At 40.3% G+C, this 14,316-nt stretch overlaps 3 protein-coding genes across 6 annotated transcripts in view; 2 read left to right on the top strand and 1 right to left on the bottom strand.

Annotated features, from left to right (window-relative positions):
* The window catches only part of dnm2a (dynamin 2a), a 39,494-nt gene extending 36,988 nt beyond the window's left edge, over positions 1 to 2,506 (bottom strand). For 3 of the 4 annotated variants that reach the window (XM_042504921.1, XM_042504919.1, XM_042504922.1), the window contains exon 1: positions 2,042 to 2,505. In XM_042504921.1, coding sequence (XP_042360855.1) covers positions 2,042 to 2,202 — 161 coding nt within the window. In that variant the 5' untranslated portion in view covers positions 2,203 to 2,505. Of the gene's footprint in view, positions 1 to 2,041 lie in introns of all 4 variants that reach the window. The other variant, XM_042504923.1, reaches the window with a different exon arrangement.
* A 208-nt stretch (positions 2,507 to 2,714) lies between these two features.
* On the top strand, positions 2,715 to 7,395 carry qtrt1 (queuine tRNA-ribosyltransferase 1). Its single transcript, XM_042505362.1, has 9 exons — positions 2,715 to 3,011; positions 3,150 to 3,218; positions 4,003 to 4,141; positions 4,248 to 4,442; positions 5,430 to 5,568; positions 5,661 to 5,736; positions 5,829 to 5,938; positions 6,219 to 6,303; positions 6,695 to 7,395. Exons 1-9 carry the CDS (start codon positions 2,724 to 2,726, stop codon positions 6,845 to 6,847), a joined length of 1,254 nt encoding a protein of 417 aa, XP_042361296.1. The 5' UTR covers positions 2,715 to 2,723; the 3' UTR covers positions 6,848 to 7,395.
* Positions 7,396 to 9,582: 2,187 nt separating this feature from the next.
* LOC121956421 (potassium channel subfamily T member 2) overlaps positions 9,583 to 14,316 on the top strand; it is a 52,807-nt gene continuing 48,073 nt past the window's right edge. Inside the window, exon 1 of the mRNA XM_042504618.1 lies at positions 9,583 to 9,671. Within this exon, the coding sequence (XP_042360552.1) occupies positions 9,583 to 9,671 (89 nt within the window). The remainder of the gene's footprint in view (positions 9,672 to 14,316) is intronic.

Raw genomic sequence — 14,316 nt, 5'->3', positions numbered from 1 at the left:
CAGCAGCAACAGGCATACACAGTATAGCTGTTGCACTTTTTATCATTTGGAGAAAAGGTTGGTAAACACTACAAAAGGATGAGCATGTACAAGTGTGCATGCCAACCATATCTGCAAAGTACTTGTGTAACTCACACATGGGTGTATGTTAGCCCTGTCAACAGGAAGAAAGTGGAGGGCCTGCACACACAGGCAGTAAAATTGAGGTCACGATGAAATGTTTCATGTTAATTACAGCTGATATGTGTCAAGTGCTCTCACAGTGCAAAGTCCCACTCATCTGAATTAATGTGCACTGAGTGGTAGTCTAATCTGTTTGCGTGTTCTTGCCTGAGAGCAGTTACGACATGCTCTCGCCCATGTGTTTATAACCAAAGGCCTGTCTGCATGCTATCTTAACAGCCAATGTGCTTCCTCTTCTCTGCCGGCTGGTCTGTGTGTGTGTTTGTGTGTGACTGCAATCTGTGCGTGTGGGTTGGGTTACACATGCACGCACTGAGTGTCTCTCAATGGGGTGGAAACCTGCTAAACAAGCTGCTTTAGAGCGAGCTTGTTTTGTTTCTTTATCTGCAGGGCGATCTCACTCACTGCTGATGAGGACAACAGGACCAGCCTGTTGGGGGGCACTGAAGCTCAACCTTCACACCGCAGAGACGTCAAGTGTATTTCCTTAATTTCTAAGGTTTTACCAAAAACAGTAACAAAAGAGGAAGATAGTAAGAGAAGTTGTGTCTGCTGCAGATGTGTACTTGTGTTGTTTGACAGAATTTTGACAAAAGGTTGTGCGCAGTGAGGTCAAAAGCTGTGCTTTATCAAACATTCACTGGTTATAAATTCAGCTGCAGAAATCCACATCCCTGAGGAATGGAGGTGGCTCACTGTGCCTCCATTGATCTTCCCGATAACATATTTGTACTTCCACACAAGAATTAACATAGCAATTTAACAACAAACTGTCATAATAAAACTCCAATCAACCGCTGTGAGCTACACACTTAGTCAAATTTACTGGAAAATGCAAATCGTAAAAGACTTTCTGGGTGTGGTATGGACTTAAAAATATGACCACAGTAAAGACTTCCCATTCAAAACAAAGGCTAAAGAGACAGCTGGCAAAGCAATGTCTGCACTGTGATTTAATGTAAATGTGGTGCTACACGGCCCACTTTACATGCACAAACATAAATTTATGTAATTTTCATAAGGTTTAACTTTGTCATTTTCAAATTGTTAGGGTATTAAGAGGGAACAAAGTACAAAATTCATTAACTGACAGCTCTAGAGGGCATATACTGTAATGTATAAAAGCCTTGGGCCAAATCCAAACACACACACACACACACATAAGATATATATATAACAATATATAGAGATATAGAGAGAGAGAGAGAGAGAGAGAGAGACCCAACATACACAATGCATCAAAACACAAAAAAAGTCTAAACAAAAGGGCTTTTTCAGACTAAAGTCAATATTCAGGGTGAAACTTAGAATCATACAACCATAATAAAAGGCAGTTAAAACAGTCATTAAGTTATTGACATGTCTTGAATGCAACCTGTTGTGAATACACCAGAAGATTTGTATGATCATTGTAACTTTACTAAAAGAACAAAGTTTAAGGTGGCCTGTGACTAATACACAGGACTGCAAAGTATTGGCAATGATAAGAGGAACAACTGAGAGCCGGCTGGAGCAAAAAGTATGTGTTATCATACTTTTATTTAAGGATTTTAATATTTAAGACCTAGATACACGACCCGTATTCTTTTCCAATCGGTTTGCCACGTAAATTACCTATTTACGTCAAGTTGTTGGACGTGCAGTCACTTTCAAGGCAGTTAAGTTACGACAAGTACGTAGGTTAACATTGACGTTACGTGCTACTAGAGTAGCTAACGCTAGCTTAGCTTAAAGGCAAATGACATTTTCAGACTATTCTGGACAATTAAAAACATTATTAGACAACACAAGAAGCCATGAAAACCTATTAAATTATTTTAAAATGAAAGTGCTAATTTAATTATCCACAGTCACTCACCTTCCAACAAAATTTTCCAAGACTGAGCTTTTTCCAGCGCTCTGTCCACCGACCACAGCAATCTGAGGAAGGTCTAAATTGCAACTCTGGCCGATGGAGCTGAAAGCGTCTTGAAGCTTGTTGATGAGGGGAATCAGGTCTTCCATGCCCCGGTTCCCCATGGCTTCGTTAGCTCAAAGAGAGCCCCTTCTGCACAACGCAAACCAGAGCCTGACGCTAGCCGCGCTAACTAGCTAGGAAACGTTAGCTTAGCAGGAAGGTGCTCTCGGATTACTCTGAAGTGTAGAGTTGCGCCGCTTCAAACAGCTTTTGTTTTCTCCTTGGACACTTAAGCGGTTACCGGCAATGCAATTCACGCTGATAACATTTCGTGTTCTTTTAAGAGCATTAACTAACCACCCAGTCAGTCGAAACGGACGGAAAACTCGCAAAACAAAACTTCCTCTACACAAACGCCATCCGGTCGGAGGGGACGACATCCGATCGAAACCGGCGCGCAAAGACCCGCCTCTTGTCTACGAAATAAGGCGTTCTATTGGTAGATTTCGCTGCCTGTCCAATAAACTCACATTCTGATTGGATACCGAAAGGGCGTGTTCCTAGCTCCGAACCAATTGCTCATTTCTGATTGGTCGCCGCGACTGTCAATTGCAGACGCTTCTGATGACACGTTCACTGCAACATGGCTGCTCCCATGGAGTGTGGTGCTGATAACAATACTTCAGAAAACAACATGTCCTTAAAGAAAGCTCTGTCCGCAGTTTCTCCCCTCACTCTGAGAATCGTTGCTGAATGCCCGGTGACAAAAGCGAGAGCGTGTGATCTCGTGCTGCCACACAGTCCCGTTAGCACCCCGGTTTTCATGCCTGTGGGTACTCAGGGAACTATGAAGGGGATCACTGTGGATCAGCTGGAGGGTCTTGACTGTCAGATCTGTCTTGGAAACACATACCACCTGGGCATGAGACCGGTAGGCAGCACAACAATAATAGCAGCTTTGTTATGATCCAGTCGACTTAAATAGCAGCTTTATGAATTCATAATAACTTTTATTTTGAAATGTTTTCTCTTTTTTTCCTCATTTAAACTCTTTCTCTACTTTCTGCAGGGGCCTGATTTGATCGAGAAAGCCAATGGTTTGCACGGGTTCATGAACTGGAAGAGAAATCTTCTGACTGTGAGTGCAGCTTTCCTAGCATAGATGATGATTATAATAAAACACCTTTAAAAACAGAGTTTACAAAGTGCTTTCATAAGCAAAGCAAAAGCATAAATGGGATGCGTAGAAGGCAAAACAACAGAAAGCAAATCATTCTTACTGACCACAAGCGAGACAGAACTAGTGTAGAGTTATGACAAAATTAAAAAAGATGACTAATAATAGAATAATGAGAGATGCAGGATGCAAAATGTCAATGTAAATAACAAAATAAAAAGACCAAAAACGATAGTAGCAATATAATGACAATTAAAATGAAATAAAATAAATATAACATAAATAAAACGGCATTATCACATGTAAGGAAGTCTATAAAAATGGATTTTAAGATGTGATTTATAAGAAGTCACTGCTTCTGTCAGCCTTATCTCCTTAGGCAGGTTGCTCTAAAGTTGAGGAGCCCCAATGGTAAAGGCACCTTTAGATTCAAGTATTGATTTGAACGGCCAGAAGGGCCCAACCTGAGATGTAAGGCCGTGAACTGGCTCATATGGGGTCAACATTTCTGTTATATATTAGTGGCGAGCTTTTAAAGTGATCAGTAAAATCTTGAAATTAAAACAATCGGGGAGCCTTGTGGAGAGAAACCAGGATTGGAGTGATGTGATGTTGTCTGTTAAAATCCCTTAAAATATGTGTCTGTTAAAATATTGTACATTCATATAGGCTTTAGATATTCACAAAACTGCAATAGGTAATGATAAGCTTTGTGTTGACATCATGTTTTTGGCTTTGCTTACAGGACAGTGGTGGGTTTCAGATGGTGTCTCTTGTCGAGCTCTCAGAGGTCACCGAGGAAGGGGTGAAGTTCAAGTCCCCCTATGATGGCAAAGAGATCCTCCTGAGTCCTGAGAAATCCATCAGCATACAGAACAGTCTAGGTCTGTAAAAACAGTTGGAATCAGTATCACAATAACAAAGACTTCCTCTTAGTTTCCCACTGGCTAAAACACACCCTCGGCATGTTTCTCTGTGTTCGTCTTCCAGGATCAGACATCATGATGCAGCTGGACGATGTGGTCAGCAGTACTGTGACAGGACCCCGTGTGGAGGAGGCAATGCACAGATCCATTCGCTGGCTGGATCGATGCATTGCAGCCAACAAACATCCAGACAAACAAAATCTCTTTGCCATCATCCAGGGAGGGCTGAATGCAGAGCTACGCAAGACCTGTCTTGACGGTAAAAAAAAAAAAAAAGTCGACTATAGTGATCATTAGTCTACTTTTAATGACCTATCTCTGTCCTCTATCACTGGCAAGCATGCTGGAGAATTGGATCCTATCTGGATGGAGCCCAAGGACATTTTTAAATGCCTTGAAAATCCAATTATTACGTTAGTATTATTATTTTTTTAAAATCCTGCTTTTTATTGTTCCCTTTTGAAAGAATGTCTACAGCAACCTAATTATGAGAAATAGAGATACATGTGCATATAATACTTGAGAACAAGATTCTGAAAGTATGCTAAAGAGCAACTTATTAAAAAAAACTAAAAATTAAATTCTTGAAAATAATTTGGAAAGTAGTCATATTAGATAGAAAGTGTACAAATCACATTTCTCTCCAATCCATGTATCCATGAATTTAAATGAGCTTTATACAGATCTTATGAGGAAGTCTGTGTAAATCAAACAGGTGGCAGGCAGCTTGTGTAGTAACAAGTATCAGGATGTGAAGAGGAGTCAAGACATTTATGATAAAATTAAAATAGCATAAATATTGTGCAAAAGTGTTGGCAGCAATCTGCTATTTTGGCAAAGGAAACAGAAATGCATGCTCACACTAAAATGTCAGCTCTAGTCATAAACTCGCTAGTTCTCAACAGTTTAGCAGAGCTGATAAGGACTCAAACCATGGAGCATAATGCATATTGCTTGAGAGAAAAACATTTGTGGTGATTCTCTGAGTGGGACTATTCACGTAGAATTCTGAGAAAAAAATCGAGGGAAGAAAATTCTGCTTGTTTTTCTGAATTAAAGAGATAACAATCTTGCAAATTTTTCATTACTGAATCATACTTTCCTTAACTCAGTGAATGAAAGACAGGTAGATTACTTTCCACATTATTATTATAATTTTGAGATATTATCTCATCAATTCAGAAAAATGGGTTGTTGTTTTTTTTGTGAAGTAGATGCATTACACTTCCATATCCCCTTTCTCTAGAAATGACTCGACGTGACGTTCCTGGTTTTGCAATTGGGGGCCTGAGTGGAGGAGAGGAGAAGGATGACTTCTGGAGGATGGTCACTCTGAGCACCGACCACCTGCCACGAGAGAAGCCTCGATACCTCATGGGCGTGGGGTACGTTTGCCTGTACACTAAATATATTTAATGAGAACTGTGGTGTTTACAGTTTTGTAAATGACCATGTGTGTAATCCTCATGTGCTGCAGGTATGCTGTGGATTTGGTGGTGTGTGTAGCTCTGGGTTGTGATATGTTTGACTGCGTGTTCCCCACCCGCACTGCCGTAAGCTCTCACACTGATAATTACTTTTAAACTGTCATGTAGCAGTTTTCATTACATCTGTGTTTCTGACTGTCATGCGTCTATTCCCTCAGAGGTTTGGCTCAGCTCTGGTACCTTGGGGTTCTCTCCAGGTGAAACAGAAGCAGTATGCCAAGGACTTCCAGCCAATAGATCCAGACTGCCAGTGTCCCACCTGCAAGAGGTAAGATATGAACAAAAAGAAGATCATTGAAGTTTTTCAAAGCATTTTTCTTAATCAGAACAAATTGGGAGTTCATAAAGCACTAGTCTCCAAAAAGACTGTTTTTTTTGGTCTAAAGGAGGAATGTCTTTACGTCAATATAAGACTGTCTTTGCATTTGTTTTTAATTAAGGTTTCACACATTTTCATGATGTAATTTCTCGTTACAAATCATTTCTCATTTTAAAAAATACCAGAATACACATACAGCTGCCTTAACTTTACTTTAATTCTGTTTCAGACATAGCCGGGCTTACCTCCATGCTCTGTTTAAGAGTGACACTGCAGCCATGCATCACATCACCATCCACAACATTGCCTACCAGGTCAGTATCGGAAAAGACTCTACACAGATAAAAAAAAAAAAAAAATCATATCATAACTCAAAGTGGCACAAACTTGCTGTGCTGCTTTGGCATTATCAAAACCATGAAGAGTGTCCTTTTGTGACAGATGTGTCCCAAAACATAATGTTCATGTTTGGAGAGCAGAATGGATAATGTCTGATTATGCAAGTTTTTTTTTTTTAATGTTGCTTTGAAACATTTACATATTCCTCTGAAATGTTGCCATGGTCAATAGTAGCATGTAAACATACTCTGATGATGCCGACCTGAAGATGACCCACACACAAGTTGCAGAAGAGAAGACGATGTCCCTTTGAGATCAATTATCTCGTCAATTTCCCTTCAACTCATCAAACATTTCTCTTTGCAGCTCACCCTGATGCGCTCTGTGAGACAGAGTATTGTGGAGGGCCGCTTCCCGGAGTTTATACGGACGTTCATGAAGCGAATGTTTCCCTCTCCTGAGCAGTACCCCGGCTGGGCTGTGGACGCTTTAGCCTCCGTCAACGTTACACTGGACTAGATCTTGGAGACGGGGATGTTAAACAGTGACTGAAAGATTTTATATCTTTTTAAATGACTCTTTTTATGTATGATTGTTTTCTACTTTTTCTTTATATTTGTATATGTATTTCCAGTTTTGTGGGCAATGAAGAAAATGGCTTTTGATCTGAAGGGATAAAGCCAGATCGTGTCTTGCTTTACTCAGCCTCTGCAAATTGTCCTCAGAGTACACATTATCATAATGTAAGACTGAATGGGGTTTAAATGAGGTTTGAAACACATGAACTATCTCCTCTGATATGCTCAGACACTTTTTGTTGTTACCATGGCTACAGAGCTAGGCGCACCCACTTGAACTGAAATGTTTTTGCTTTCCTCTCAACCCCGAGCGCAGTACAGAGGTATTTCCTTTTTTGCCAAAGACACGAGATTAATAAATGTATTCTGGTGTTTTATTCCTAACAGACTAGTAACAGTTTGAGCACATGAATGAATCCAGCTCACTACAGATAGTGTGCTTGTGTCATGATGACCACCAGAGGGCAAAATAAACAACATCAGAGCAAAGTGACTGTAAAACTGAATGATATGTAAGTTTGCTAAGAGACTAAAAAGCCGTTCAGCTGTCTCTTTTGGAAAAAAGCATACAATTTACAATGCGATCAAAAGGGCACAAAAGCATTTAAATTCAAATGACTCATAAACTAAAGTCAACATCCATCTTAATAGTATAAAATCATTCTTATTCACTGTTATTCTTTATTTCCCCCTCCATTTAATGGGCAATAATCCTTTTTGACCCTCTGCATAAAGGTTTTGTTTGGTGCTTACAGAGGCGCTGCTTTGTGACTGATTAATATTAATCACTGTAAGTTGATTTGAATAACACCTGTTGTCTGTGGCTTTGAGTCAACAGTTCTCTTGAGCACCACATTTGAATTTCATTAAGGCCTCTGTTATAACCACATTAAACCTGTGTCATGTAATGAGTGGCGGGCAAACTCATATCGAACACACTTCAAAAGAAATGATGGCTTTGGTGCATAACAAACAAAAAGTAGTAGTGTATGCAGTCAGTTTTCCTTCGTTACGATAAGAATTACAACTGAAATATTCATAGGTGGAATTGTATTATGATAATGGCATAGGTGTATATTTCAGTCATGTCCATTTGTCCCCCACAATGAAAACACAAAAGTAGCAGGGCACTTTCATTTTGACAGAATTGCTTAGACTTTAAAGCAGGGTTTCTCACAAGTTCATTCATTTATGGTGGCTGCCATTATTAAAACATCTGCTACTACATGTTGATTTTTTTTATTTCTGGAGCTGGACAAATCATTAGTAGCGCCACTGGAAAATATATATCGTTCAGTTATTCTTTGTACCATATTGTCAGAGCACAGAGCGTACTCTGGGCACAGACGGACCAGCAGAATGACAGACAGTAAAAGTGAAACTAAGTCATATATTACACTAGATCATGATTTGATGCACAAAAGGCAACAATAGTGCACAAAACAGTCACGAGAATGCTGAAAATTGAGCTCTGATAGCTGCTCCAACAGGTGCTCCTTGGTGAGGCAAGTAAAAGTCCAAAAACAATTTGCTATAAATTTATTTTTTTTATAAAAGCAGTTGGATTTTTGTAGTGCTTGTCATAATATGCACCCCCTTCCCAATGTGGAAACGAAACATAGGCCCCTGGTTAACTGTGAATTCAGTCACCTTTAGTATTTGTATGTGCTCATAGCCCTCTTTCTGAATAATGTCTACTTTTGAACGTAATGTTTATTGTTTTTAAATATAATACAAAATGATGGTTCTTCTTCTTCTCATGAGAAGTGTTTTTTTTTTCCCCTAAATATCTTCTGCCTCCACTGTGTGTTTGATTATATTTAGCACATGGATGCTTTAGTTAGAGCAACAGCGCTCAGTTGGCAAGCTTGCACTAAATTAATTGGATGTGTCCTGGTGCATATTTCAGCAAGACAATTCACGTCACACGCGCCTCCTTAATCCGACTCGAAAACAGCTACAACGCCGTAATTTTTAACAGCAGAGCATGAAATAAAAAGTACAGCTCTCCATGCACGAATAATAAATTTACGTAAGCGTCGTTTAGACTCACGACTGAGATGCGCGCAGGTCTCCTCAGAAGTGTGATAGACGTTCATGGGGATCACGTGTGGCTGTATATGTGACAGTTTTATTATCAGAGAGTATTGTGCACATAATGTGTGCTTTTTGTACAATATTGACAGGGTTTTGTGAGTATCGCTTTTTATAATTGTTGGGGGGTTTTTTTTGTTATTCCTGACACGAAAAGTCGTCAGTAGTCCCCCAAGGCTGGTTACACATTTGCAGCCAGTGCGTCCATGCGGAGCTCAGGCTGGGAGGATGCTGCTGGTATTGAGAGAGACAACCAGTTGCTCTCCAGCTGTCACAGTCGAAGTGGAGCCTCCCCTACGCACCGACGGATAACCATCCTCGACCTGTTGCCTCGGCGGGGAGAAGAGTAGAGCTGCTTTGTGCAGGCGCCAAATAACAAAGAAGTTTGGGGGTTTTTCTCGTTAGGAAGGAAGTAGAAGACGATGCAATGAGATGTATCAATGTTTTCGTTATTAATCCACGTTTTGAATAACAGAAGGAAAAGGAGCGGAGTTGGTTTTGGGGGGTCCACCTCCTCCTCGGCGTGGAGGTGCGGTTTGCGGTGATATTTATCTCTATCTCTGGGCTCTAAGGAGGAGGACCATGGTCGAACTGGAAAAGGAGGTGCTCCCGCTGCCCCCGCGGTACCGGTTCCGAGACCTGTTGCTCGGGGACTGGCAGACCGACGACAGGTAAGGATGCAACTACTTGCATCGTTTACGCACGGCGCACTGAATCCGTTGCGCATCTGTGCGCCATGAGAGCATCACATCACATTGTCTATAAAGTACTCCTTTGTTTGCATTTCCTCCCTGTGATCTTGTTGATTCGGGAGTATGAATGTGTTGGAGTATTTACTGCCAGCTGTGCAGCTCTGTTGTTATGGATGCTGCAACAGGTTTACTCGTTCCACTGTGTGCGCGGAGGCGACTGTTGCTAATGCTGTTAATTCAATATTATCCCACCAAAAGCAACATACTAATTAAAAGACGCCTGAGAAAAAATAATCACAATGTTTATTCAGGAATGGGTTGGGGTTTTTTTTGGTGGTTTTTTTGGGTATTTTTATGTGGCGCATCTTGTTTGTGAAACATCAAAAGATTCCTTGGATGGCATCCACCAGAAGAGCAAGTGTAGGGTACAGCAAGTCACCATATTTATGCTCTCCTCCTGCCATAATTCCTGATATTTGCAGTGAACCATCTGCCACCTGGACAGGCGATTTGAGTGGGTGCTCTCAGTTACTGGCAATTAACCTTTGCTTACTCTCCATTTGCAGGGCAGAGGATTTGTCATGATATATGATATGCATTGCTTAATTTGGCCATTTCTTTATGCTCTCTAATGGAAAACCTTAACCTCAATTTCATGCTTGGTGTGTCTTGTTGTTAGGTGGAAATGAGGACCAAAACACTCGCTTGTGGGCTTGAGTGGGTGTTTAGAATCAGATAATTGGGTAAATTTGCGACTGAAAAAATGGAGATCAGCTATTGGCTTCTATACAGAGACCTTGCAGTGTAGGAGCTTTTCATTATCATATTATTGAAACTATCAATGCAAAACATCAAGTACTGTCCTTTTGTGACAAATCATGCCATTATTCTGCTTATGTGTATCCCTGACCTCTGACATGGTCTTATTTTGCACTGCTGAAGCCTAAACAGGCCTGCTCACTTTGGTCATGCTCTTCTGACCTTTTGTCATTTATCAGCTATTGCCCAGAGACTAATGTTTCCAAATCAGAGTGCAGTGTGACCTCAGTCACCCGATTAGAGGTTCAGTGAGAGGGGGGTTGGTGCTTGTTTCTTGGAAGTCCATGAGAAGGGCTTTTTATGGTCCAGGCTGCTCATCTTCTAAAAGAGGTACGGAAAAATAAAGACAATGACACCGATGATTTCACCAAGTGTATGTAACGGAAACAAAATGTAGTGACAGGTGCATATGAAAGATTTGGTTGGTTTGGAGGCTGCTGAGACAGTTTAAGAGGTCTCTGCATGTGTCGCTGCCACAGATGTGATGTAATGCCGTCTAAACACATGATGTGGATGAGTGTTTTCAGGGATATGCTGGTGTTTATCACTTTGCGAGCTCTAGAAGGTGCTGAGGTTTAAATTAGACTTGTCTGTTACATTTATTTGCCATATTGCAGAGCTGTAATGTCCAGTGCACACATCCTGCCTGTTTCATATAGTAGATTGATCTAGCATATGTATGTGGCAAAGTATAAATTTATGATGAAGACCTAGAGTTGATACACACTGGTCTGTTAGATTGCCTATATGCTCGACTAATAAATATGAGATTAGTTCCCCTAAAGACAAAGTGTCTTGTTTTTTCCATTGTTGTCTACATTAATTTAAGACCTACTGAATCTTGTTTTTTGTTCATTTGTACCTGTTACACTCTGATTTCTTGACATTATGCCTTGAGCAATAGCCAGGGGGGAGCACCTGTTGAACCAGCCATCAGAGCCAAGTAGCACATCCTTCTTCCATTGTAAACTGTGTCACTGTATGTGTTTGCCACCCTCTAAAGCTAAATCTCTCAAGGGTTTAGGTTTTGTTTCAAAATTAGGTGGATACAAATGAAACAGGAGATTTCTCTGTAGGAAATGTTAGAGCACCAAACACTTAATTTCCAGCATTCTGGTGAACACATGGTTAAGTTTCACTTTCACTGTGCCTTGCAATCTGCTGCTCCGTCTGTGGCCAGAGTACGCTTTGCACTCTGACAGTGAACGGTCAATCTCCAGAAATAAAAAATCAATTTGTGGCAACAGATGTTTAAATTGTGGAAGGCTGCCACAAATAAATGAATGTGTGGGAAACCCTGCTTAAATGTCTTTAATTTTGTCAAAAGTTCGGCTACTTTTATGTTTTTTGGGGGGGAGACAAATGCACTTTTTCTAAATATAGAGGGGGACGTGTCCTATTGCATCTTCTAAATAATTTTGAAATAAGCGCTCAAAGACGCCATGGGCTATGATCTACTCGCTGTATTTGGTTACTAAGTGTTTTTGCTTGATGATCTTGGGTTATTCGGGTGTTGATTGACTGCAGGATGTAAGGAGAGTTGCCCTGTGATGCTGAACTGATTATTCACATTCAAAGAAAATCAAATACCACAAAATAAAGTTAGCCTTTTGAAAACAAAGTTCAAAACAATGGGGCAAAAAAGGATTTAAAACTGAGATTTGATCAAAAAACAATGAAACAAAAAAAAAAAAGAAAAAACACTACTTCACACACCTGACTATAATGACCGGATCCTGAGATGCCAGATCAGATGATGCATTCAAGTGAAAATTATATATGCCTGCTAGAAATGGCTCTAACATGTCCCCTTCATCCCCCCCAAAATCTACATCTACCATCTGTATGCACACATGCTTTCATTTATAAACGCCACTTGTGTGAGCACAAGCAATTGACGGCGGGTCAAGCTGTTGATCCCAGTGCATGCTCAGGGAGTATTACCTGCTACAGAATGGACTGATTAAAAGGAAAGTGAGAGCTGTGATTGATAGTGACAGAAAGCTTAATTACAGCTGAATCACACAGAGTTTGTCTGCCGTGGTCCATTAATCCAGGAGTACCTTTAACTATCATCCCCAAAGAACCAGATGGTCCCAAATGGCTCAGGTGCACAGATTGCTCCGTACAGTATCAACGCATCCCAGCACAGAAACTCTCACAAATCAAAATGTCAACATATGTATGCATAACAAAACTCCTTGACACATATGTTTGCTCTCTGCTCCAGGAAAACATACATTACTGAGCCTTATAATAATCCCTCTTCTGTCAATCCCTGGGAGCCCATCACCCCCCATCCCTCTCCTCTAAATCTTATTTCTGATTGAAGTGCCGCCAATACCATCCATTTTCCCCTTTCAAGAGCTCTTCTGTAACTCAGTGGAATACATTTTGCTCTGTCCATTGAAGGGCTCTCAGGTTAAGCACAGACTTTTTAAGTAAATATTGGGAATTATTTTAATAACTGATTTAACACACGGGGATCTCCTATCTTCCTTATTTTACTATTTGTGCTATCAAGTGCGTCCTTTTTCTACCTCTGGGCGGTGTTTCTGTTTTTTTAATGTGTCTGGTGTGTGGTGGTGGGTGGCGCTCAAGTGTATATTCATAAATATTTTATACATTAATTTCAGCTAATTTTTGCCTGAAAACAAGATTTGGCATAAATATTTAAAAGTGGAAGCTTGTTATAGTTTGTCTTGACAACCCAGCGTTTTATCTGTGTCAATTTGGAACAAACAGAAATTAAATTTGGCTCAGTTCACTCTGCACAGAAACAAGGCTTTGCTCCCAGACAGAATTCAAATAGGGCTCCACTGAAAGTTTAGTTACAACTGCCAATTATCTTTTTCTCTGTAGTCCTCATAACCTTCATCAAGGTTGCGCCTGATAATTGATCAGTAAGTGAACGCATGTCCAACTGTTACAGAAAAGTGTCAAGGACAGAGAAGTATATGAACATTTTAGTAATACAGTTTTGGTTACAACGACACCATTTATATTTTCTGGCAGTGAGTCAGTGGCTTCTGTTTTCAGGAAATGTCAGATGACTAAACAATAAAATCTTTTGCAGGCTGGTGATTAGGATTTTGCCAGTCAGAGAATCAGTGTGGTTTTTGCCTATATTGATTATGATATCAAGCCCTGATATAAATGGTTATTGAAAGGGCTGCAGCTAATGTTTCTTTCGGTACTGGAGTATTACGCCCATTGCTCAACTGATTAATTGAGTAAACGGATGACAAATACTTTTGCTTTATTAAAGAGCAATAGTCAATATACACAAGAGAAAATAAGACAGATCTCAGCCACTTGGAGACTACTTCGCTGCGAGGAGAGCGGATGCCAGTTCAGTTGACAGACCTTTAGTTAGCAGCTCTAGCAACTCAAATTCAGCCAGCGCGAATCTCTGCACCAGGGGACCTTCATTTCAACTACTGATTAACATAAAATGCTAACATTATCTTGTTTCGTGTCTGCTCTGGACTGGATGCTTTCTGCTGAGATGCAAAAGTGCTGACATTGTGCGGTAGCCTAAAACTAGGCTAGTGCGACTAAAATTTAAACTTTCAGTATTAGTTTTAATTTTGTTTCAGCTTTGTTTTCTCTTGCCTGTCTCTTCTCTTCTTTTCACCCCTCACTCTATCCTTTTCCATTTTGCAATTCCATGCTATCAAATCGCATCAAATCATGCATGGTGTGACAGTAATAATTATCCATGCATGGTGTAAACCGCTGTGTTTTTATTGTGCATATGACAATAAACTTGCCGTATATAGTCACATAGATTAAATGCAACTTT

Source organism: Plectropomus leopardus, chromosome 17 (genome assembly GCF_008729295.1).
Source record: "Plectropomus leopardus isolate mb chromosome 17, YSFRI_Pleo_2.0, whole genome shotgun sequence".
Lineage (NCBI taxonomy): Eukaryota > Metazoa > Chordata > Actinopteri > Perciformes > Serranidae > Plectropomus > Plectropomus leopardus.
This window is presented reverse-complemented; position numbering and strand designations above follow the sequence as displayed.

What these genes read in the sequence shown, in the direction of transcription:
- qtrt1 (XM_042505362.1), top strand. Translation starts at nt 2,724, where the DNA reads ATGGCTGCTCCCATGGAGTGTGGTGCTGATAACAATACTTCAGAAAAC. An exon ending in CGATACCTCATGGGCGTGGG is followed by an intron (nt 5,569 to 5,660) that starts GTACGTTTGCCT and finishes CATGTGCTGCAG; the next exon opens with GTATGCTGTGGATTTGGTGG. An exon ending in CAGTGTCCCACCTGCAAGAG is followed by an intron (nt 5,939 to 6,218) that starts GTAAGATATGAA and finishes ATTCTGTTTCAG; the next exon opens with ACATAGCCGGGCTTACCTCC.